Source organism: Leptidea sinapis, chromosome 31, assembly GCF_905404315.1.
Source record: "Leptidea sinapis chromosome 31, ilLepSina1.1, whole genome shotgun sequence".
Lineage (NCBI taxonomy): Eukaryota > Metazoa > Arthropoda > Insecta > Lepidoptera > Pieridae > Leptidea > Leptidea sinapis.
Window position 1 is genome coordinate 6151586 of NC_066295.1, and position 27188 is coordinate 6178773.

Genomic DNA, 27188 nt, shown 5'->3' on the forward strand with positions numbered 1-27188 from the left:
CCAATGCATCGACCAAGAACCAGCTCCGAATAAAAATTCACTTGTCCACCTTATGGAAAATCAATTGTGGTTAAAAATACCGAAGACAAAATATCGCGCTGTCGTTCTCCAACAAGATGGACTGACCAAATTAATGACTCATCGTCCAAAGTCTCCGCGGTTGTAAGAGACGCGTTAGACAGAAACCGGTGGAGGCAGATCATCCGTTCTAGATGCAACCATAATGCTGATCATGATCCTCAGACATGAGAGGCCAGAGAGAGAGAGAGAGAGTATAAAAGAGTATCATCACCAAAGTCATAACATATAATGTTAGTATTGCTTTACTTGATTAGATTCCTATTGCTGAACGAAATTATTTAGGCCAGTATGAAAATCTGAAGAAGAAGGAATGTCAGTATTCGAAAAATTTGCATCACACAAACAATACGCTTTTAAAAATAAAATATCGATATGTACTCGTATTAAACCTTCATTCACAACACATGGCCTATTTTAAATTAGGTGTTAATTAAAAAACGTTACATAAATGGAACCTGTATTGTATCTTAGTGCTTTATTGAAGTATGTTTAGTTCATCAAAATTTTCAAGACGTGTTTTAAAAATACATTAGTGTGAAGTATTTGTTCACAGTCAGCAGTCAGCAGTGAAAAAACAGAGAGTGTCGGAGTTAAATTAATAAACTCATTCGCATTATACTTTTGAGATCCTGCAACCCCTTAGGAGAAAGAAAAACTGTGGAATGAAATGCGACTCTCAAAAAGGCTTAAAGAGAAATGCACTTTTTGCTACTTCTGGCAACGAAATACTGTTGAAGTGTGCGGCTTAAAAGCTTTAGTGCGGCCTTTTAAAAGTTAATAAATTGTGAGTTGACAAAAGTGTTAAATGGTATAGGTGTTAGGTGTTGTGTGTGCGTTTTTTCGATGGTAACAATGAAAGTATAATCGCTTTTTCGTGTTCCTAGTTGAATATCCGGTTTTGCGCTGAATGTGTGGTTGCGGGGGCTAACACAGCGTCCAGTGAGGGGCAGGGGGGTGAAGGGGAGTGGATCCGAGTGGGTGAGAGAATGTAAACTGTCACCACAACGAGTTATGGTCTTTGTGCCACTTTCACTCGCTACTTTTAATTTCCCGCGTGTAGGAATTTTTAATAGGAATGCCTTTTTGAAATTTTATGTCACGCGATTGCATTTTGCACTAATTCGTACTAAGGCGTTTAACATTTAAAATTCGAGGCTAAATTAATATCTTGTGAAGCTGAAAGAAAACTAAATATTGATCATTAGAATCCTTGAAATGCAGGACAATAATAGAAAATTCTGTTTTGTGAACTTAACCCTATGATGTAATGGGTGAAGTTTGTGTGATAACAACAGATATTAGTTAGACATGGTATAAGATCAAAGAAGGTTAAAGTGTAAAGTGTAAGTGATAAAACCCTACGAGACAACGGTGTTCTACACATAAGAGTCCCATTGAATGCATTCAGTGTTTAAATATCAAGAACATGTAGTTAGCATTTATATACAAAAAATACAATATATTATATTTATAAAATACGATTTAATATCGCAATGATACAACAGCAGCCTATAGCGATAATAAGTCCTAATTGCTTTATTTTAAATCTTTCGAACTGTACTCAAAGATAATACAGGTGAACCTAATAAAATGATGGTAAAGAGAAGGACAAATCTTCAATATTTAAAAAACTGGCCAAGTGCGAGTCAGAGTCGTGAACGATGGGTTCCGTACCATTATCTATATAAAAAATTATCTATAAAAATATACGTTTGTTGTATAGGAGCCCCCTGTTTTTTAGTTATTTATTGTTATAGCGGCAACAGAAATACATCATCTATGAAAATTTCTTTCTATCTAACTATCACGGTTAATGAGACACAGCCTATTGACAGACAGACAGACGAATAGCGGAATCTAAGAAATAGGGTTCCGTTTTTACACTTTTGGCACGCTAAAAATATCAATTTTGTTAATCTATACCGCATAAACTTACAAATTTATGCATGAATTTTACTAAAATAAATCTTCCTTCGAATTGCGCCGACCGGCACCCTTAGGGCTAGCCATTATTCAATTACTGTATCACTCAAGTCAAAATTATTAATTCGATTCCAACGTTAAGACATGATATAAAGTGTCTGTAATATTGTAAAGCTGTTAAAATTTGCTCTGAGTGAAAGGAAATCAGATTAGTAATGAAGTTATCACTACAAAGTGAAAAGAGCTTTCGTAGAGGCCCTACTCTGTTTATGTACGCATAGCCAACTGAACTAGACTTATAACTAGGTTCTATACTATTTCTATACTTACCATTTAATTTATTTATTTATTTGGAAACAAAACAGAAGCATCACTTAAATAATAATATAGAAAAGACATGAAATTAAAATAATATATAAAGAAGTACATAAAGTTTAGTTTCAAATCTATAATACTGTTTCAACTTGTTTCACTGAGAACATGACGTATTAAGATAATCTAATATATAAAATTCTCGTGTCATGGTGTTAAACTTTGAACTCCTCCGAAACGGCTTGACCGATTCTCATGAAATTTTGAGTGCATATTGGGTAGGTCTGAGAATCGGACAACATTTATTTTTCATCCCCCTAAATGTTAAGAGTGGTCCACACGAATTTTTTTTTTGCCATTTTTTTTTAAATTTGTTTGATTATGAGTCAGCATTAAAAAATACATACAACTTCAAATTTTCACCTATCTACGATCAACAGTTACTTTTGTAGCGGGATTTTAATATCGGCAATACAACGTTTGCTGGGTCAGCTAGTAATCTATATACTTTTATATACATGAAGATAAAAAATAAAATCACGTAAATATACGAAAACCTAAATAAAAAAGATGTTTATGGTCAAGACTGGGATATTATTATTATTTTTTTATAATTTACTCTTGTACCTTGAAGAAGAGCACGAAATTAAATCCAATTGATATAATTGTGTATCATAAAAGTGGGACATTCTGTGGAGTGCTGCGCGTTTATTGTTCAATATTACTTTTGGAAGGTGACGTCAATTTTATTAATACAAGTTTAGCTGTAAACGGATGCGTTAACTTATTGGATTTGTTTTTATCTCGAGCAGAGGAGATTCACTTAATATGTATCAACATGGCTTCTGAATTTTGTAAACAATGATTGGTTTATTTTGTGCTAGGGTACTAGAAGTAATATATTATGTAGGCACAGTTTATACTTCATACGAGTAGTTCAGATTGCTGAACATTGTTTTAATCGCTAATAGATATTGTTTTACTTATCATCTAACAGAAATCTAATAAATTACGAAATTATTTTGAATCATTATTAAAATAACGTGTCTAATTAATGTATATAATTTAAAAAAAATAATTATTTTGTTCAATAAAAGTAATAGTTGATTCAAACTTTTGTTTAAATTAACTTAATTAGTACTACATGTTTTCAATTTCCACTTATTCTAAGTATGTATATTATATGCAAGAAGATTCTATTTAAGCCCAAGAATTATGGACGATGCGAGATTCAAACCCACACTTCTACTACACCTCCAACGCTCTTTACTTCCAATGCTATTTATATTTAGAGCAGGATTAAAAAACACCTGACTGCAAGTTAAAAATTAACCACCCATTCGAAAATGTATGCCTCAGACCTGAGACGAACGGGCGCAAGAAACTCAGCGGTCTTCTTCTTTTTTTTATACAATTTCGTAAAAATATCATTTTGTACCATTTTTTTATTAATACCCTGAGGGCGATCGCTCCATTCCCAATCTGTGGTATCATTTACGTTATAGTAGCCTTTAAACGTTACTTAACAATTCTTTTGAATTTTGACACACATTTCTTTGAACATTTTTTGAGATCATGTTAAAGCATCTACATCCCAACAAAAGACTTTTAAAGTCTACTTAACCAAGTAGGAGGCATAACAAGTTTATGTTTGTTTCTCGTGATTGCATTATGATTATCATACTCGTAATATCTATCAAATTTCGCTTATGTGCTTATATATATGAATTACATTACCAATAATATATTGAGATGCAACACTTAAAATGTTTATTTTTTTTTAATTTTCTTTAATGATTCTTTCGGATCTAGGTTATAAATAGTGCGAATAGCCCTCTCCTGAAGCAAAAATCACAATCACTTAATACTGATGTTATTCAATTCTATACTTACTTGTGCCGGCGTAGTACACGGTGTAATCTAGCTGGTGACCCGTCATGTCCACCTTGACCCGGTCTACCACCAGCCTCGTGAAGAACAGGTCCCGTTTGTAGTAGATTGGCTTCTCGTGCTCGTGGGATACAGCGCTATCCATCAATGGGTGGGACCTGTTAACGGGAGGATAATATTTTCATCAAAACAGACTTTACGAGGTCACACAGCTTTCGACATTGAGCCAATCTGACACATTTACGGCCGTTCCTAATATTCAGTCTATCTCTTACTTGAGATAAAAATCGTAACGATCGTTGACACTTCTATCCCAATAAACTTATAGACGGTAACGCACCTTATCCGTACACGCTGTCTGTCAATAGGACGACGTATAGCTTACCAGCTATATAAAGTTTGTATGGAAATTTCAATTAACGAGTCCCAATATAAAGCGATAAGAATGACTTATCGAGTATATTGGGACAGCTTCAGATTATTGACAGCTAATTACTGACAGTAGAAGGTAGTAATTTATCTCTATCTGTAGATAGTATATTGGGAACGGCCGGTAGTTCATAATTTAATATTTTTTTAACATTTTCATAAAAAGAATAACCAAGTTAACTCCTTAAAACACGGCTATCGGCCAGTGAAATACTAATCAGCCATTCCGGGGAATAATGGACAACAAACATACAGACAGATACCGTGTAAACTTGATAACACTAAAAAACAGACACTTCAATTGCGATGTATTAGTTATTTATGCAACTGTTGTGTAATAAATACTATAAAAACACGAATGTGGGTTTATCACAGGAGTTTTATAATACCTAATTATCAACAATTGCATAAAAGACTTTATCTACACCCATAATATGAATCCTCTATAAAAGATTCTGAAACAGTTAGCTTACTACTAACATTTAAAATGCTAGTCCTAGTAAAAATTACATCATCTAAACGAGTGTTGTAATGAAAACGGATGATGTAATGTTGTACTGAATTTCATTACAACACTCGTTTGGATGATGTAATGGTTATTAGGACATTGGGTGTTTTAATGTTAGCAATAAGCTAACTGTTTTAGAATCTTTAATAGTGGATTTAAAGCATGGGTGTAGATAAAGATAACTACTGTAAAACACACTTTTAAGAATCTAACTTATTATATTTATTATGGTATACACAATATGGTAATTAATGTCAGCGAGTTACCATTGAATTCATTAATTTTCAGTCGAAACAAAAAATTACATTTCTATATTAACTTACGACAAAATATATAAAATTTGATTCAAAAGCAAAGCGACATACCTTGAACACTAACAAATCACCACTTATTTAATTAAAATTTCCAACATTCGATAAAGTATTACTTTCATCACGCAGGTGAAGTGTTAAAATCTCAGCGTTTCCACACGAGGACGGCTAAAGTGTGGAAAAAAAATAATTGAACACTCCCGGGACGAGAGCGTCGAATAATTAACAGGACGTGTCGCTAGATAAAAGTGCTTGCTGGATTACAATCAGAGGTACAGTCGTGACTGTAAGTCTACAATTCGATTTTAAATTGATTCGTCGAAATATGAGCAACACTTATTATTTACGATAAAAGTGAATTATTTTTATTAAAAAAAATTGGGTAATGGTAAATGGTAATAATAACAACAATGTTTTAATTAAATCTTTAATTAATTAATACTATAAATCTCTACAATAAGTTTTATATTGTGTAGCGTGGGGGTATATATATGTAGATCAAACATTTTCCACAGAGCCTCTTGTTCGATCTAATGTGTTTTCAGTTTCCAAATTGATATGTACGCTTTATAAGGTCGGCAACGATCTTGTCATTCCTCTGGTGATACAAGGGAGTATGGGCTGCGGTGATCACTTACCATCAGTTGACTCGTATACTCGTTTATTTGTATTAAGTATAAAAGAAGATCAATCCTAACAGTAAAAAAATACTTAAAAAAATTAATAGCAACTGACCATTGACTAAGGTGGAAACTTCTGTTTTTTTATATAATATTATTTAAGATTTTATGACACCTGAAACATTATTAGAATTTTTTTCATTTCAATACGAAACTTTCTACAATTATTTACTAAAACTTCAAAATAAAATATCTTCAATACAATAATTGAAAATTTGTTGAGATGAAAAGAACAACCACGCGTTTATCCCACGCCCATGCTTCTGAATGTATTTCATTAATAAAATCTAAATTAAAATAAGCTAGTTTTTACTGAGTGGCACAATTGTGTGTACATAATAAACACTAGTTTACACACCCGTTTATATACGTTTTTGTGTGAATTTTTTAATTTTATGTATTTTTCTTAAGCCTAGCTGTAAGTTTTCATATAATAGTGTATTTCATTAAATAAATCATTTTCAAGAAACTATTTTCATGATCTCTTAAAATATTATATAAAGGGTTTTTTCTTGTAACCGGATATTTACGTGTATTTGTATTTGACTGTACTTTATTCGCCGGAGATTCGTAGGTTCGTTGGCAGCTAATAAGCGATTGTCTACTTTATATAATATGTTTTCGTCTGCGTGTGTCTTAGACATATCGTTGTAATTTACATTTATAAGAGGGTTTAATTAACTCGCTGTGTCTTTGTATACGCTATAATTGAACTCGTTAATTTTAAAAAACAATTAAGATATAATACATTGTTTAGATATTACAAGCAGCTTGTATATGGAACGTAATATAAGTCCTATTTCTAAATTTACTTCAAATACAAATTGGTCATTTAAAAAGAAAATATTTTATTTAAAAAAAATAACGTCTCCTATGTTTTCGTAATCTCAATCGTTTCTTTATCGTGTTCAGATGTGTGAACTTCAAAGTAACACATATTATTCTTTTATATATTTATTTTCCATGTGAACAGAAGTTTATGGTATAATTTAAAAATAAAATACATTGTAGGCAACATAGTGTCCGAACTAATAATTAAAATTATTACACACTCACGTTTGGCGAAAACGAGGCTTTATATAATAGTAGCTCCCTACTTTTAAACTTAAAATCAAATAGATTTTTGAAACATCACATAATATTATACCGAAATAATTAAAATAATAAAAGTCTGTTAGATAAGATTGTGAAGCTGGTAATTAATTCACATATTTTTACAACAGATATGTGTTAAGTATCGACCTCATTCTACCAGCACTTCTCACTTAGAGGGCCAGAAGGTTACGGACAGGTCAACTATGTAGCACCCTTATCAGCACTTCTTCATAATTAAAGTTACGCCGTTATTATACAATATTACATTATGTACGATATGCATGTAACGTTTGAACTTATAAAAATGAATTATTAATTGTTTGGTCGAAATTGCGTTCGACGATAATTATAATAGTCTAAGAGACGAATCGGAAGAGGTGTTCACTCATGTATTTAATGGATGAAAAGTTTTTATATTAAATATAATATGCTGAAAAATATATACTGAGTCTGAAAATTTTCTGATAATAAGGATAAAATTTATTAAAACGTCAAAAAAAAAATTCTTCGCAGGCAGTAACCATGTGTTCTGAATGAAATTCTCTTTACTATGGTTATAGGGATTATTAATTAAATAGATGAGGTCAAGTCGCTAGTATTGACCTATCACCTGTTTTTAAACTTGCCAAGCCAATAGTTATGACGGCGAAATACCACTAAACATAATAACATTTGCACAGCTTGATATTTTTTATTGATATATTGTAATAATTATCACAACTGAGTACATCGTTACAACTAATATTTTATTTTAATATTTAATGAATTATAAATAGCGTTGACAGATTTTATTTCATGAAATATATTTTTTTGCATATTAAATTTGATAAAAATATACTTGTCACCCATAAAACAGACGGGTGAAGGTAGTTTCCTATTCGGATGCTCTACTATAACTATAGAGATATAATATAATAGCGTAAAGACGACTTGATAGTCCGATAATGAGTGACTAATACTGATTTATAAATGTGATTGTTAGTTTATAGTTTTAAATTAAAATACTGAGAAGCAAAAGCCGAGCGTGGCTGACTGTTTACGACTTGTCAATCAAAATCGGACAACATTTACGACAATTTCCCTCACATTGTATATGTTGCAGTATCTACGTTAAAGATGTTCTTCTCTCTACACGATTTGTTAGTCTATACACTATTATATTGTAAACCCATAGCGTAAAGTGTATAACTGGCTCAAAAGAGCTGGAAGCTTGCTTAAACTTGGGGCATCTTCATGCAAAATAAGCCTTGCGGAAAAAAGCCAATGAATAAGTATATCTACAAATAAGAATTGAATTGTTAGTCTGTTTATTACAGTTTCACGCTACACGCACACATGTTGTCAGGGGTACATAAATGATATAGGTTAATTTATCCCGAAAGTTCCCGTGGGTGTAGCAATATGAATTCAAATTTAATTAACACATCAATGTTAGTTAATAAGAAATACGAATATTGTACCGGCGAAAGCTCACTCGCAACTTGTTAATAAAAAAATAAATGTAAACGTTATTATAAGAGATTTAAGGTGGAAGTTGCTTAAAATTGAGTTTGTTGATAAGTCTCAGCTTATTACTAGGCAATAGGTAGTTAACGAACATCCGTGGGTAAAATTTAACTCCAACACAGAAACGAACCACTTCCATTGACGTACAATTAACAACTACACTCCCAATCGCCTATTAAAAGGTTGTTAAAAAAGTGTCCAAGCGGCGTTGTATACACGTATATACGTTGTACCGATAACATTAAAACATTCATTCAAATTAACACCTTATTTCATGGCAGTAATGTTGAAAGTCTATTGTATACGCACGTAAGAAGTGGTGACACTATGTCACGCGCGAGAAGGACGCGAACACGAGACAGAAACATTTTCCTTTAGTAATTGAAATAATTATAGCAAAATTATTACAAACATCAAGTAAGTAACACAATATTGTTAATTTAAAGAGGCACTTACTTGAAATACGACACTCCATACATTTATGTTTGGATATGCAGTTATTTGGAAAGATTTTTGCGTGGTGTTGTATTCAAAGCGCAGTCGTTAAACAGCTCTACATAAACTCGGCCTAATATTTGCGTAGACGGAGTTATGCTTCATACAGTTTTTGAGCGTAATTGTGAGTCTATTTAATTATGTTGGTCAAGAGACGTCGGGCTAAATAAAACAATAATAAAAATGTAAATTTTACGCAAAATCTAATGTAAAAACAAAGTTACACGCGTTTTAATTCTTTAAAAAGTGTTAATCAAAGAAAATACTAACCTTATGAAGTTTAGAACTGTATCTGGCAGAGATGATGTGTCGTTCACACAAGTCCCGGGCTTTGGTTCCGGGACTTTGCTACTGATGACTGGCAGCCAAGCAGAGCTGGATGTAGCCTGCTCCTTGAACTTGCCTTCGAAAGCCTTCTGGATGTCTCCGATCGTGAACGTACATATGGCGGACCCCATCAGGCCGGTCGACGCTGTTGTAAACACTCCGTAGAACCGGCTGTCATCGCCTGGTACTTTGTAGATACTCTCTGTTAAAAAAAAATAATTGGTTATATTGTATCTTAAGACTTTTGTTATTTAAAAATGAATCGACCTTCATTTGTGAAGCTTGAGTACTTGAACTTGAAATCAAAACGAATCATCAACGATAGTGTTATCACAGAAATATTATCTCTTCTAAATGAACAAAGCAAAATATATTTAAAAAAGATGTATACAAGATAAGACAAAACATCACTTAATTGAAAACACTTATAAAAGATCGCTCTAATCTTTTAAGTCTATCTTAACTATATTTCAATTAAGTACAACTGCAGATCTAATAAAATTCTGTACAATTTGAACGAGCCACACACGAGAGTGATGGCGGTATTGTATTTAGACGCGATACTGTTTCGCTTTTAATGTGTCCCAGGAGAGTCTGCCTGAAATTCACGAGGCGTCCTCTTACGGATTACATGCTACATTAGTTGAAGGGAACCCAAAGGCGAGTTTAATTGTTTCAATATCGTATTTATGTTCAAATATCTGTTAAAGAATATTGAATTTAGAAAATACGTATTGCTTGTCATTTGCAAATTTAATTAAAGACCATTGGCGTTTGAACCAGTATTAGAGTAAGGCGATAAGGCACTGATAAAGGCATTCAATAATAGAAAGGTGAATGAAGCTTTATCACTGAGCAGGAAAAACCTATTCATACTGGCCAGGATGCTAACTGGGCACTGTCGCCTAAACAGGCACCTCAGTGTGGTCGAACGAAAAAAACTTGCCGGTTTCTTCTTGAGGCTGATAAAACGCCTCTTCATGTCTTCTGAGATTGCTACACCACTAATGCATAAGCGTAGCACCTTCTTTGGTGACTACACCCTACTCCCGGGTGTTGTTTGTAATTCTCGTGTCAAGAAAATAATGCGGTTCGTCAATGTGGCAGGGCTTGACGACGAACTATAAGTATGAGTGGCGAATACAATAATTCAATTCTAAACACGGTGTTACTAGGACTCATTAGGACTAGACAAAAAGACGAGAAATAAATAAAGGCGATAATTTTATTTTTTATTTATTTATTCAATGAACAAAATTATCTTAATATATATAATAATAAAGATATACTCGCAAAACCTCTAAGGTTTATGTGCGAGCGGTAAGTTCGCATTACAATAATTGTTTTAATTACTTACGACTTAATATAACATAATATAGTAGTATTATTAAAAAATATATATCATAGGTATTCCTGGTTATTAGCTTCTAGATAGTATTTTTTTAGCTTTACTTTGAAAGTTTTCTTTTGCAGATAAATATCTATTAGATCATTGGGTAATGTATTTAATATCCTAGGTAATACATAGTTACAGGTTCTTTTACCATATACATTGTTATATTTAGGTAGACAAAACTTATTTAGGTAGGCTAGTTTCCTCATATTTTGTTTTCTTTCATATTTCTTAACATTACAATGTACAGTACAATTACGACTGGAAACATCACCAGGAAGAAATGCACCAACACTTGTGGAGAGGATCTCTTTACATACGAACGCGCGCGCAGACTTACGTGCTAATGCATAACTCGTAAACAAACGCTTCCTAAAAGCCGTGAGCATATTTCCCATTTGGCCCCTCTTATTAAATAGTATTAATTTAATAGTATCGTGAAGACTACTGCAGGAGATCATATGTCATGATCAGATGTCCACAAATCATCTTCAAGAATTGCTGTAAGAACTCTTTTGTAATATTTCAATAGCCAATGTGGCGAAACCCATCAACCTACGCGTATTAATGCTATGTTTTTATGACGTATCTTCTATCTAAGAATGTATAAAACAAGCGTTTGCTGGAAATAGTTTTTATTTATAATGTGACCAGTGAAGGATAGGCTAACTAATATGTTGGAAGTAAAAACAACTGAGGGCTTTCGTACCCATTGCTTATTAGGTATGATGTTATGCTAAGATATTATTCAATATTTCAAATAACATTAATAATTATTTAAATAGAGTTGGTCATACATTTGAAATTAATATTCCAGCAAAATTACACAAGTTGGCAATCCAATTAATTGTTAGTACTGCTACGTGTTAAACTTCACTCACGGAAACCATTATTAGCTTTTGAAATTGAAAACGTCACCTACAAAACTATCGCGTAGTTATTAGTTAGAAGTAATGAAACATATGATTTTCTATAATTATAAAAATAAATATTGCAACACTTAAATTGTTGATAATCTAAAAATGGATCAAAACTTTTTTGCTCGCTTTGGCATTTTTCTTATATTTATCTCAGTATTAAATCATTTTAACAGTACTCTGTGAACGGCTAGATCACTTGGTGTTGCGTAGAAACGTCGCTTCATTATGTGTCTACTACCGCATTTATTACGAGCAGTGAGTCTGAAGAGCTGTTTAACCTGATTCCTGCCACAGAATTCCACCCTCGCCTCGCATGATACGCCACAATTTAGGATATCATCCTCACTATCTGGATGTGAGCTTCCTTGTGAGGGATTTCCGGGACAACACAACATGGGTATCATCAAAAAAGGACGTACACCTTTCTTTAAAGGCCGGTAACGCCCCTCTGGTGTTGCAAGACAATGTGGGCGGCGGTGATCAATTAAGATCAGGTAAACCGTACGCTCGTTTGTCCTCTTCTTCCATAAAACAAGTTAACTGTCATTGGAAAAACATGTGAGTAAATCAAGTCTATATGATAGAATAGAAATATAATACACATTTACCATAAGGAGTGACATATATATATATTTATATATATATATTGCAACAATACGTGGTAAACGTCGTGAAGCTGCATCAGTTTGTAAAGGGGCTTTGACGTGGGAAGAAGAACTGCTTAGAAACACCCAGCCCATCTTTTAAACACTTTTACTTGTATAATAACAAAATTACTTAGCGTACTCATTTAAACTATACAATTAATGTGACCTGCGCAACAGTCCAGAATCATAATTGTGTTCTATATAATCTGCTATAGTACCTAGGTAACACTGAAAATGTTTAGAAAATGAAAAACGGCTTAAACATCGTTCCTCTCTACACATCGTCGCATTCGATGGAACCACTGAGAAAAGCAGTGGGCCCACTCTTCCTTAAGGGTCTCTTCTATGGCATTTTCGAACGCTTGCACCGCATCTTCAGGGCTCGTTAAGCGAATAGATCGAATTGTATCTTTAGTTCTTGGGAATAAATTAAAGGCGCAGGGCACCAGGTCAGGACTGTATGTCGGATGACTCATGATCTCTACACCTGCCATAGTCAAATATTCAACAGTCCATTTTGCGGAGTGCGCTGAAGCATCGCTGCGTGATTGACATACCATTCTGCAGTAACTGTCCTTCCATCTTCTAGCACAACTGTCGCGAAATGACCTTTCACACCAAAGAATGAGGCAATCATTCATCATTTTTCCTTGACTACTTACTTTCTTTACCTTAGTTGCCGATCCTCGAAAGGAAACACCCACTAAGCTGATTGTCTTTTGGTTTCGGGTTTGTAGCAATATATCCAGCTTTCATCACCTGTGACGATGTCAAATACAGCATTTGAGTCACCGCCGTTGAACTTATCTAACATTTGGCGACACCAGTCCATGCGAAAGTGTTTCTGGTCGTCGGTTAAAGTATGGGGAATCCATCTGGTACAAAGCTTCCTGACGCCGAAATGTCCGTATAATGTTTTTTGAACATCACTCATACCAATGCCTAGGCTTGCCCGAATCTGCTGATAGGACTGCTGATAGGACACTCTCTTATCTTCCTCTATCATGCGTCGCACAGCACTGATGTTATCTTCAGTAGTCGCTGTTTAAGGACGTCCCTCACGCGTCCACGCTTAAACTCGTTAAACCAATTATAAATAGTGGCACGAGATGGGGCTTCATTAAGAAATACTAATCGCAGCCTATCATAGCTTTGTTTGTTGAGTAAGTCCACAACGAAAGTCATAAATCATTGACCGAAAATTTTCTCGCGTTAGGTTCATTTTCACGTGTAACAAGAGTTTTAGATTTGCTGCCAATTCACAAAAACAAATGACAAATGAATGCAATATACTACATTAGGTTAACAAAGAGTTCTTAAATTGAAATTCAAAAAAGTTTCTAACTGGCCAGTTCTAAACATTTTCAGTGTTACCCACTTATAGTAAGCCTTCATTGTCAAAGAAGCTTTTATATAATATTTTTTTTAAATTTGTGCTCAGTGATTCCTAATATACTGTACCAGAATCTATTTTGGAATTATTGTTTGTTACTATAAAAATACTTTATGAGGCACACTGTCTGTTAGTCACAGTATGTCTATACCATAACGGCCTAGCGGAGATATATTTTTTGTTGAATTAAAATTATAAACAATACATAGAAGTAGAATTCCGAAAATTGGCATTGTTTAATTGGAAGTTTTTTTCACTTTAATGATGTTTTCTCAATATTTCTGAAATATTAATAGTTTAGGGTGTTTAACGAAAAAATAAAAATAAATATCGTATGTGCTGAACATCCTCGATATACATTTTTCTAGACAATTGGATGATTTTGGGACCTTTATCAAGACATAACATGTTTTTCAACACTATTCATGAAACGGCTTTAATGAATTTCAACAGAATGGATTCATATAACGTTGTAGAGAATCTTGGAAGAGTCTAGATTTAGATAATATAATGTAATCCGATAATAAAAAAGTCTTAAACAATATGTCAAATATTAAACAGTGAACATAATAAATAAATAACCGTGTTAAATATATGAAAAGCGTAGTCGACGTTTAACGAAAGAAAAAATATAATATTTCACGAACAAAATAAGAAATAAATGTCAAAACAAGCCTAGCACGTGCCGACAACAAAATACAATTTACTTGTTTAAATATCAGAGTAACACACCTTATGAGTATTTTTGTTCTAAGCATTTATTTCTCTTTTCAATCCGAGGCGTTTGTTGAACCTTTGTTGCCTCTGTGGCTATTTCAAAGATTTTTCTTAATGTATTAAAAGAATTTTCATTATCAAATAATAATATTTTGTGATACAATGAAGAAGGTATTCAAATTCAAATATTTTAATCAAAATAGGATATGAATTCATTTATTGAACGTAAAGAACTACTACCCCTTCGGAAATTAATGCCTCAGACATGAGAAGATCAGTTGCAAGAAACTTAGCAGGCTTTTCTTTTCGATGCAATAAAATTTATAATTTTAGCCTGACGGCGGTCGCTCCATTGCTAATCTATGGTATGATTAAGAAAGTCATTTATGTTATAGCAACTTTTAACACCTAAACGTCTATTAACATTTTTTTTTATATTTTTTTATTATATTCTACAAATTAAAAATGTTTTTAACTAAAAACTAATGCAAATAAAGAGTCGGTGACAGAATAGGTAGGACCATGTTCCACCTATATTCACCACCGAGCTCCCGGTTCGATCCCCATCCGCCACGTACCAATGTGTTTTCAGTTTTCGAACTCTTAATCACGTTAAGTTGATACTTTATAATATGATACTTCTCGTGTTAGTAAGTTTGTGATTTTGAGGTGACCCGTATGTATGTTTGTCCTCCTATTCCAAAAAAAAATTGCAAAATTATATTGTATCCGCAACACCCAAAAGAGTTTTATACTAGATAGAAATAAGCCTATTGAATTATATTACCGTCAAACCTAAGACGTAATTTATTTATTTATTCAATGAACAAAATTATCTTAATATATATAATAATATAACATACTCGCAAAACCTCTAAGGTTTATGTGCGAGCGGTAAGTTCGCATTACAATACAATTGTTTTAATTACTTAAGACTTAATATAACATATAGTAGTATTATTAAAAATAAACATCATAGGTATTCCTGGTTATTAGCTTCTAGATAGTATTTTTTTAGCTTTACTTTGAAATTTTTCTTTTGCAGATATATATCTATTAGATTATTAGGTAATGTATTTAATGATTATTATTTTATTTTATTATTTACAGTGTATAAAGTAAGTACGTTTTAAAATTGCAGAAGAATATCGTCAATTATCATTGTGTTCACATCATTATTAAATGTTTAAATGGGTTCTATTTCATTTACACATTCATTTTATAGCCAGCTTGTTTATAATACCATACTTGTACTACTAAATGTAGGTCGTGAAATACTATCATTATTTCCCTTTTGATGTCGAGCTGAATAGAAAAATACCATTCTTGAATGCATGTTTGAAAGCATACAATTTCTTTCAATCCGCCACGATTCTGTTATATAATAGATAAGATAGACTATTACTGTTTCAATAAACAGTTTCGTTTCATTTAAATAATATGCAAGGAAAATGTATACATTATTAATAGAATAATTTTGGTTTATGAAGACGATCATTATTTAAGTTGAATTCATTCGTCATTTAAAACTACTGTGATTATGAAAACGATGAACTCTTTTAAAATCATAAGAATCGAAGGAAGGGTGCTAAATATCTTGTAATTAGTGTTAATTTTGTAGTTTTGCTCGCTTTGTGACTATAATTTATGGTTTACCTAGCCTCCGTTTTAAATACGTCTCATACGATAATTATAATGTGCGAACAATCAATATTGAATAATATAGAGCCGGTATTTTTAAATATTCCGCTTAAATTAAACATAATTAAAGACCACTGAATTACTGAATTTCACTCATCAAATAATACAAAATCAAAGTAAAAATACACAAAATTAGGTTTTTTTTATTACAGTAAGGGACGAGATGAGCAGGACGTTAAGCTGATGGTAATTGATACGACCTGGCCATTACAATGTAGTTCCGCTTAGGATTCTTGAATATCCCAAAAATAAACTGAGCGCCACTACAATTGAACTTATCACCTACATAAGATCATCTCATTTGCCCGGTAATTTCACTAGCTACGGCGCCCTTCAGACTGAAACACAATAATGCTTACACATTACTGCGTCACAACAGAAAAAGGCGACGTTGTGGTAGCTATAATCTAGCCCTGGTATCCTGTGCAAAGGAGTTTCCCACTGGTAAGTGACCTTATTGGCCTCTTACGATACTCTGGAGCCTGAGACTCCCTTATTCTTTTTATGCCCCTAGGAAGAACAGGGTAAATATTGTCCATAGCTTGTGATAGTTTAATTATATGTTGAGCGGGGATATTCACCTACCATCACAAGAGCTCTATGCTTGTCAGTTGACGACTGACTAAAAAAATATACGATTTTTTTTATTATTCATTGAATTTGCTAACATTTCCAAATATTCAAAAGTTCTTATTACGAGCTCATGAGTTATGCAAGAAATGCAATGGGAGGGCGCGAAAAGCCGTGTTAGAGGCAGAACGTTTTCCGTTAATATTAAATGAAGGCCGTATCGTGGCGGGAATTGGCTACGCTTTTGTCGCCGAATCTCTCTGCGCCATTGAATTCAGCTCGCTACGGCACTGTTTGCTACGGATTGACAGTCAATATTTGCCGGTATGGGACGAAGGGACCCTGTATGTAGTTGAAGTCTCTAATCCCTTATTCGATTGTGCTCACTGTGAATGGCGAATATTTGTAGGAAACATTATTCAATAAACAATTAATAGACCAGTTTGTACAGCAACTTTCCTGATTCAAGTTAGGTTGTTGTTATATAAAACCAAATAATTCCTGATTTTGTTGCCCTGATATAGGCAAAATTTGTATTAAATTTGATTTCAATCCAGTTTTAAAGTTATAAAAGAAGGAAAATATAAAAAAAACATTTTATTGTTAATATAAAAAACCTCTTGGAGCTGGAACTAAAAATCATAAACCTAATAATCATTACCTATTCCAGATCAATAAAAGAACACAAATGAGTACTTACGGATTTCATTAAAGTAGAACGGAAATTCCCCTGGAATACTACAGTTGAGTCTGGCTTTGAGATAAGTAGCCCAGTTTTGGCTCAGGATATTCTTGCCACCTGTGTCCCGTTTGCAAACTCTTGCCACCCTGGAGTACACTGCCTTGCCACAGTTAATGTATTCAACTGCTGTCTCCCGGAAGAAGAATAGCACGTACTCCCCAACATCGAATGATCCAACGAAGTTTGGTTCTAGAAACAGAAAAAACAGATTAATCATTCAAGAAATTATGGTTCATCAAGACTGTATGGTCCTATATTTGATAACTATGTTGAGCTAACTAATATGTTCTGGTCATAAACGCTAAAAAAGTTGATTATTCGGTTCCTACTACATACATAAAAAAATTTAACTGTTATCAAAAGAACGTTACGTAAACAGTAAAATGACGTCAATAACTTTTTAAAAATCAAAAGAAAAGTATCCAAAATGTTTTTACCAAACATTTCCATACATTCAGAATGAGGTTAGTAGATAGGTCATTGTATCGCACAAACAAGACCTCACTTCTAATACAAAACTTGGCACCAACTAAGAAATAAATAATATTCAATTAAAAGATTGTTTTATTACTTTGTTAGGTTAATAAACAGTTTCCGTTAATAATCAGTACTAAGCTAAAATAACATTTTTAAATATGGAAACCATAACCCTTCTACTTATCTCATACTAAATACTTCCATAAAAATAAAACTATAGAGTCGCCTGTACATTGGATATTTTTTCTAATCTTTGTAAAGGGAGTGTAGCTGAACATAAAAATACTGTCTGTCTGGTTTCTTGTACACGCTAGTCTCTGGGAATACTGGTCAGACTTTAATGAAACTTTCACGTTTTTGAAGCATACCCTAAAGCAACATTTAGGCTGTATTTGATCAAAATCGTTGCACGATGACAATAATTATAACTTTGTATACATTTTATTAAAATTGCATTCATATTTTATGACACGGGCACCCTTATTACGTAAACGAAGTCGCGGGTACAGCTAGTATTATAATATAGTGTCACTAGTGACTATATTACTATTTACAGCGGGTCTCTTTTTTGCATGGCACCATCTAGTGTTTCTCTTTATAAAATTAAAAAATATGTTTATGTCCTTGATGAGCCTTTTGAGTGCGGATTTCCACCTGACCGGGTCTTGTTGCTTTGCGACTAGCATTGTAGTTACTAGATTGTATACGCCGAAAATACTCATCTATAAATGGAATAAAAAATTTATAACAAAAAAACAACCGCCGAGAGTTTTGAGGTAACAAACATTAAACAAATACATAAATATTTCATATATTGAAATAAAAATAAACTGTATAAATATAAATAATTATATATTGGAAGAGACTTTTAGAGCTTCAATTCTCTGTCTGTGTTTGGATAGTTCGTGAACATAAAGGTCGTGATTGTAATACAAGTAAAGAACAACATGTGACCTAGAATATTTAGGAAACAAGGTTCCGTATGTAAACCCATAAACTGTCTCTTTTTCTTTCCAGATAATCACATGCTTATACATGCATGAATTATACATATAAACCTTCATCTTGAATCATTCTATCTATATAAAAAACCGCTTTAAAATCCGTTGCGTACTGTTTAAGATCTAAGCATACATACTGATAGATTTTTCTTATACTATGTAGTGATGAAGACATTCATTAATTAATCTTTTAAAAAAAATCTCATGTAATTTCCGAGCATTAAAAATCGAGGCCACCGTTTAAATAGTATCGTATAAAATAAGCCATGAACGGAATTTTTATTACACATTATGCTGTTGAATTTTCATTAAAACCGCCAATAAGCGCACATATTCAATACAAATTACTTTTAAATATATAGATTAATATTAACGACTATAATACGGTCAAAATGGCCTTTCATTGTATCGTCAGGTTCTCATGTCAACGTCAGACTGTAACAGCTGTTATTCCATGTGATATGCTATAAATAATATATGAAGCTTTGAGTCAATTATATTGTATAGGGCGTTGTAGATGGGGATAATAAGCACTCATTTGCTGGCTTCGAAATGAAATTGACGCGTGTTAAGGATTTAACACACGCGACTCTATTCAAATGTGTTTCGAGGCATATTGTGAAGTCCGGTACTACAAATACCTATCTTATTTATTAGCGTATTAACGTTTAATTAAGTATAGGGATATTAAAAATCCGTGAAATATTGGCGGCAGTTACAATTTATCGACAAAGTTATCTCCGCGTAGCGCTGTTAAATATTAAATTTAAAAGTTTTGTATGAAGGTTACGAAAGCTTTGTGTTATGATAAACAGCCGCGCTGAATTTATGATTAGCAATAGGATTATTTTATGTATTGAGGCTGTTCTAATAATATAAACAAACAGTAATAAATTTAATTACTTGTAAATTGAAGGTGTTCATGCAAAAATAGTGTACTTTGTAAGAATTTTAGATGTATAACAATTATAATGTTTATTGGAGACAACTTCATTGAAATGTGTTACTGTTAAAAGGCATTTATATTCTCAAAATTGATTCTTTTAAAATTAATTTATGTCAGTTCAAACACTGCTACCGCTTCGCAAACAAAAGGCACTCTGAAAGAGAAGAAACGGCGCAAGAAACTGTCCCAGCATTCCTTTTTGCGCTCTTTTTAATGAAATATACAATTAATACTGAAGTTATTGTTATAAATATTGTAGCAACAGAAAAAGAAGAATATTCCTATTCATTATACGAGTATAGATATTGATTTTAATATTATAAATCCATAATTAATTTTATAGTACGTATTATAATGATAATCACAGACCATCACAGGATTCTGGATGTCTTCCGGCTGAAATGGTGACTATAATGATAATCAAATAGATATATTACTAGTACTGTGACTATATTATGGATGACGTTTTTATTTCATTCACAAAAAAACTTCTTAAAATAAATATATGCGTCGGGACTTTAATTTTATATGTTTATCCCGACGTTTATATATTAAGACTTAAGTTATATTTATTTTTTTTGAGATGCTACATACGTTCCTTACTCCAATAGGTAAACGTTCTGTAAAATTCCCGATTTATGAAAATTATCGTAATTTTTAAAAACTCAACTTTTCAATTCTTTGAAGGAATAACATAGATATAAAGATTCCCGCATGACGTCCACTGTTGTAAACAAACGAAGATTATCAGATATTCTTTGAATTTATTAAACGCTGGACGAATGCAATTTGTATTAAAATTACCCGTGAATTCAAACTAACATCTCATATGAATTTTATTAAATTTCTACCTTATTTCAATGACATATTGATAAGATAAGCAACTTAAGGCTGGGTTGCAAATGTAGCAATAACAACATGGTAAATTACCGGTTAAGAAAAGAATTTGTTGCACCATTTCATAATTTTTAGACGAGGTCATAACTTTAACTGTTAACCGTAACCATCCAATCTTCACCGCTTAAAGCTATTGTTAATGTTAAATAGCTAAATAGCAACCTATTAGAAGTTTCAAATCAATATTCGATATTGACTTGATATTTCATTTTACCAGGACATAAGATGGTCCAACACATTCCGCAGTCTATGTTAAAGTCAGCATTGCTAATAACATTAAATTTGACTTAAATTGTAACAGCTAATATTTATTTATTTATTTATAGGACAACCAGTAGTTGTTACATTCTAATATGCTTAAAATATATCAAATATTAACAAATTATGAGTTGAATGTACAACAAATTAAGGTGTCACAACATGCACAGTCTTTGCTTCCGTGACACCAAGAAAACAATTATATAAAATAAAGCAAAAATTATAAAATCAAGATACGAATTTGAAAAGAAGGAAAAAAAAGAAGAAGAATATTAATCATATTTTGGCGCCTAACAATCTCGTAATATTTTTTTTAAAAGCAGGTAAAGAATCTTTAAAAATATCTACTTCACCACACATGGAGTTATAAGTTCTTGATAGACGTGGTATGGGAGAAAATTGCTTAAGGTTAGTTTTGGCAAATGGCTGATGGATAATGGATGAAATATGAAGCAACCCAGCCTCAAAGTTTGACAATTATAGAGAATATAATATTGTGATAATCACAGATCAATGTTGCTTCTATTATGATTGTGCACTTGTACAGAACACTATTCTCTGTTGTTCAATATTTATGTTAATTCCATGTGCCGCTATTACAAAATGTAAATCAGAATGTAATGTTAATTTATCATCGCGTATTATTGACGTTTATCATTTAAGTTGTTACAAAATTCGATTGTTTTGTTAAAAGTAACTTAAAGGAATAGAGTGAGAGACCATAATCAAACAATAAACTACTTATAATATAAATAATCTATAATAATATTATAAAGCTGCAGTGTTTGTTTGTTTGTTTGTTTGTTTGAAAGCGCTAATCTCTGGTACTACTGGTTCGATTTGAATGATTCTTTCAGTGTTGGGTAGTCCATTTATCGAGGAAGGCTATAGGCTTGTTTTTTTTCAAAATTAGGGATCCGTAATAAAATTGCTATTTTGTAACACAAGGTGTAAGATCGAAAAAAGCAAAAACTATTGACAATAGGACAAAATGATGTACAGGCTATAATATAGGCAATATTTGATTACTTATAAAACTATCGCGTGAATTATACTTTATATGGCAAAACAACGTTTGCCGGGTCAGCTAGTTAATTAATAAAACTAGATACTTAATAATATAACCAATGTTATAGGTTTTTGATAATAAGAGACAATTTACCAGAAGTTGGGGGTCTCCTTTTAAGCAGGAAATACCTGTAGGAGGAGGCTCCACTCTTCCATAGTAAAAAGGGATACATTATATATAAACATAAATTCATAAATATTACATAGAGTAACTAAAATGAGTACCTGAATATCTAAAGTAAGTTAAAAGTAAGAGATAGCCATAGTAAAATAACGCTAACAAACGATAATTACTCTTTAATTCGCGTTAACTAGCCTCAACAAACAGCTACGATAAAATAATACAAATAGCTGAACTTAAGCTGGATTTATTAAGCTATTACTTGTGTACGGCGCTACGAATCACGAATTAACGTAAAGATTTTAGGCACATAACCGTTCATTAGAGCGAGAACAGTTTAATTTCGATTGTTTAGATGAAAACGGCACAATTTCTGTTTAATTCGAATAATCTCCATAAATGAAACAATTGTTCTAATGATAACAGAAGCGTAACGTGGCTGGCGAGCACTGGCTTTGACTTTAATGATTATCAATTAATTTCATGAGATATTAGTAGAGTTCAATTCCAATTTCAAATGATTGGAATCGCAATAAATGGCAATGTATTTCGTCTACGGAAGTATTATTATGAAATCAGTATCAAATACTGTAAAAATTCAAATCTATTAAGTGCCAACTGTATTTTTTGTATTTTATGTCTAAATAGACTGTCACAGTCTATTAGCTGTGAAAACGTATAAATAATTATTAAACATTAACACAAAGTGACACACAAATCGCGAGTGTAAGACGTAGCTTGTCACGCACACTAAAGTAATAAACTTGGCCTGTTTTCATCGGTTCTCTAGCAGCAAGGGGCCCTATCTAGACGTATACATTATCTAAGGTTGAAAGGTTTGTGGCTAAGAAAGTTTGTAATGCGTTACGACACTCATTTTCACTGTTATTGGTGGATAACTTCGCTTAGAATCGGATATGAAAGTATTCGTTCGTTATCGCGTTCACAGGGCGACGAGTGGCCAGTGGTCACAGTCCCATGGTGCTCGTAGCGCGACGTAGCTCGTAGAAATTAATTATAAGCACTACACTATTAGCTGTACGTAAGTGTTCATTGATATTGCTATGCCAGACCGACGAAAACGTTTACTGTCGGTCGCGCACTAATCAAAGCGTAAAAGCATAGATGAGATCCATAAAAAATCTATGATGTCCATTAGTTTATTCATGGTGACTTAGATCTGAGACAAAAACACTAATATATTTTAAAAAAACATATTATTAACAGTCTTTACTTACTATCCAGCCATTTGGAGTCGTACTTCAGTGTCCTCTTGAACGAAAACTCCCGGCGTCCGGTCGTCAAGTTGTGCAGGTCAGTCCTGAATATGACCGTGTCAGCCTTTGTGAATTCCGCATTAGTTCCCGAGTACAATGCGGGAAGCGAGCCAGGATTGCCCCTCTCCACCCACAGAGCTGTCGAGTTGTCTGCGGGATCGTACGGACACTTTGCGACACCCATCCCGATTCCAGGCACGTATTCGTGACGAGGCAGGTGCGTCAGATTCGACTGCAACAAAACAATACCGTTTATTTTTATTGTCCTCCCTATTCTCTACCTGTACAAGGCGCCAATGGCCGGCTACATTTGCATGGAATTGCTTCCGTACCCTCGCAACGTCGTAAAAAGTTAAATATTAAATTTTTACTGGCAAACACTTCGATTTCACGCGCCATTAATCAAAGGCATTTTAAAAGGCACCGTCTAACAAGTGAATTTATGCGTCTGTGTAACTGCCCTCCCCATCGGCCACTCGGAAACACATCTGCTATTAATTTCGCCCAAAAATCCATGTCCGTTTCATGTCCACGATTTATGGACAGAAACTTATTATTTAAAGTTGGTTGAATATTTTCGACATCGCATGGGCGTAGCTTGGTATCCTCTATTAGTATAATGTGATGGGTGGCGGACTGTTTTCAAAATTATCATAAAATTACTAAATGTAGCATAAAACGAGGGGTGGGCAGCGGGGTTCTCGTAGTGGATTGAGACTTTATGTAAATTTTAACGACGCCGCGACCATCGGGGCCACCTGTGACCGTTCCTCCCTTACACCCGCACCTGTCGAAAACCTATGTCGTTTTTATTTCAATAAGCTAAGGATTAAATTAGGCATGCGGAGTACGCCCGCTGCGATCGCCCGCGGCGTGTTGAGACTACCCTCATTCTTCATCCCGATTTAAAGATAAGTTACAGCCGTGAACTCACTTTACGGGATTTACATCTTGTTTGACAGTTTTATCTTGAAATTTCAGTTCGTTGCAACAAGACCGATAATACTAAAATCATATGGCCCCGCGTGTTATCGTGGCTTATGTATAGAAAAAGGCATACATGTATCATACATTTTTAGTTGTAAAAAGGGATCAATAAATGTAGATACAATACGCCAGCGCATTATGAAGAAAAAGAGTACTTTTACGATCTACGTCACAAAGATTAATTTTAAAGGACTTTTGTTGCCTTATAATACATAGCTTAGAGCCTCATGAACTTAGGTATCATATACAAAAGAAACTATTCATATTCAAATGGTAGATCCAGATAGTAGGTTTATCAGTTTATATAACAAGCGGCTCATATCGACTATTAAAACGAATTTTATTCTCAAATTCGTGGGTTTAAATATATCGTGTAAAACCTAGATCTATGTTCTGAAATTAAAGTAACTTAAGTTATAGGTATTTAAGTTAGTGATAGTTCCGTCTCAAGATTACCCATAAGTGACAAGCGAACAGAAATGAAAATTGGTGGTTTTCTAATTTGCAAAGAGACTCTTCAATTTATTTGAAATACATAGATTCAACCATAGAATTACAATTTATTCTAGTGTATAGACAGAGTGTGCGAGAAAGAAAAACATCTAAAACGGAGATTACAGCAAGATAGAATAGGTAAGCGAATCTGTTGTTACTGTAACCAATTTTGATTGACAAGTCGTAAGCAGTCAACCACGTCGTTAGTATTTTGATTATGAAAACACTAGCTAATGCACACATTAACAAAACAAAATTGGTCACGCGGTCGGGTCATCTGAGCGCTAGTACTAGTACTATAGACAAAATCACAATAATTGAATTGTGACCCACCTTGATGTCATTTTCCTACAATCATAATAAACAAGTAGGGCGAAATTCGCTTGAACATACATTTACTAAGTAACTGTTATCATTTTATTAGACACTAGCCCACTAATTGTCATACAATCTTTTTCGTGCAAATATAAACCCAAAGTTTTTTTTTAAAGAAAATGAGCAAAGTTGGTCATGAATCAATTTTGTCGATAGAACATTCTAAGTGTTGGATTCAACGTTCAAAATACAAGGAGATACCTACCACTCCATTATAATTGTCAGCCTATAAAAACACATTAGGCTCTCGGTTTGAATTTGAATTATAAAAACAGGGGCGTCGCTAGGCATCTTAAAAAATCTTTGTCTAATTGATATTTAAATATTTCCGGGGATTTTTTATATCTGCAGTTGCATTAAAAAGCTTTAAGTGTGAAATAAGCAGTTGTTTAAACAGTGCATTTGCGAACGAGGTTGTCTGTACATTATTTTCTGTGGAATGAAACGAAAGTAAGTCTAGAATAAACAAGCAAATGGATTGGACGGAAGACCTCCGGGCGTTCCCCTTGCAGAATAAGAAAGTTTGTGGACTCCCGCAACCTTCATTAGACCCTTGCTATTGTTTGTTTACCAAATTACCATCTTTAAAGCTTTTCAGTGACGGAATGAGGCGTCCGGCGGCGGTAATGACTACACATCGAGTGAAAGTTGGCGGTCCACGGATTTACATCTTTTGCTCGTGAATTCTAATGCCAAAACCGACAAAGTTCACAATTTTGTGACAAAGGGTTGTTAATGAGTAACAATAGGGTTGTTCTATAAATGAAGGTGTTAAAAAAACAAAATATGAAAACGTTAAAGTGCTTTGACTTTAATAATTTTATAGGATATTTTAAACCAAGCTATTGCTAAACTAAAGGACAATTTCTCGATGCAAATTAAGTAATATATAGATTATCTACTGTATAAAGCAAAGATTTAGAATATATTAGCATATAGATGAGCTGACAGCCCCATAATTAGTGACTAATTTTGATGTATCAATGTGTGCGTTAGCTAGTAGTTTAATATTCAAAATACTAAGGAGCTTATGCCAAGCGTGGCTGACTGTTTACGAATCGTCAGTCAAAATCAGTTACAGTAGCCATAGATCTGCTTACCATTTCTATGAGAGATGTTCTCTCTCGCGAACACTTTGTTTGTTTTTTATGATGTGACTGTTGTGTTCTCATTTATAATTCATTGTTAACGATGAAGATATAAACAATTTGTTACAAGATTTTATGACGATACGTCACTCTAATGGTTAGCTCAGTTGGCAGAGCAATGTCACGGAACGCCAGTGGTCGTAGGTTCGGGTCCCGCATCGTTCATAAAATTTTGTTATCAAATTTTATCTATGACAAGAATATAAATAAAATAAATAAGAAATAATAACACGAAAAAAGTTTTAAGACATAAAACATTTCACGCAACAATCTATCTCATCGTAATTATGAAAATATTTTAAATGCCTAATAAATTTTAATCACTAAATTATAAACTTTGCCCATATGTTTATCTCAATCTGTATAAAACTATGTATTTTAAATTATAAATAACGCCACGCGAAGATACCTACCTGATGTTAAATGTCACCATAATCTGCTTTTAGCAATAATATGATTAAAATTTATAATCCGTAGCGCAATGCGATACAACCGCGC

General features: G+C 33.1%; 1 protein-coding gene across 3 annotated transcripts in view; it reads right to left on the minus strand.

Moving 5' to 3' along the window:
* LOC126974077 (semaphorin-2A) overlaps nt 1–27188 on the minus strand; it is a 537897-nt gene that overhangs the window by 32451 nt on the left and 478258 nt on the right. For all 3 annotated transcript variants that reach the window (XM_050821480.1, XM_050821479.1, XM_050821478.1), the window contains 4 exons: nt 23647–23917; nt 17599–17829; nt 9501–9759; nt 4210–4364 (listed from right to left, as the gene is read on the minus strand). In XM_050821480.1, the coding sequence (XP_050677437.1) occupies nt 4210–4364; nt 9501–9759; nt 17599–17829; nt 23647–23917 (916 nt within the window). The remainder of the gene's footprint in view (nt 1–4209; nt 4365–9500; nt 9760–17598; nt 17830–23646; nt 23918–27188) is intronic.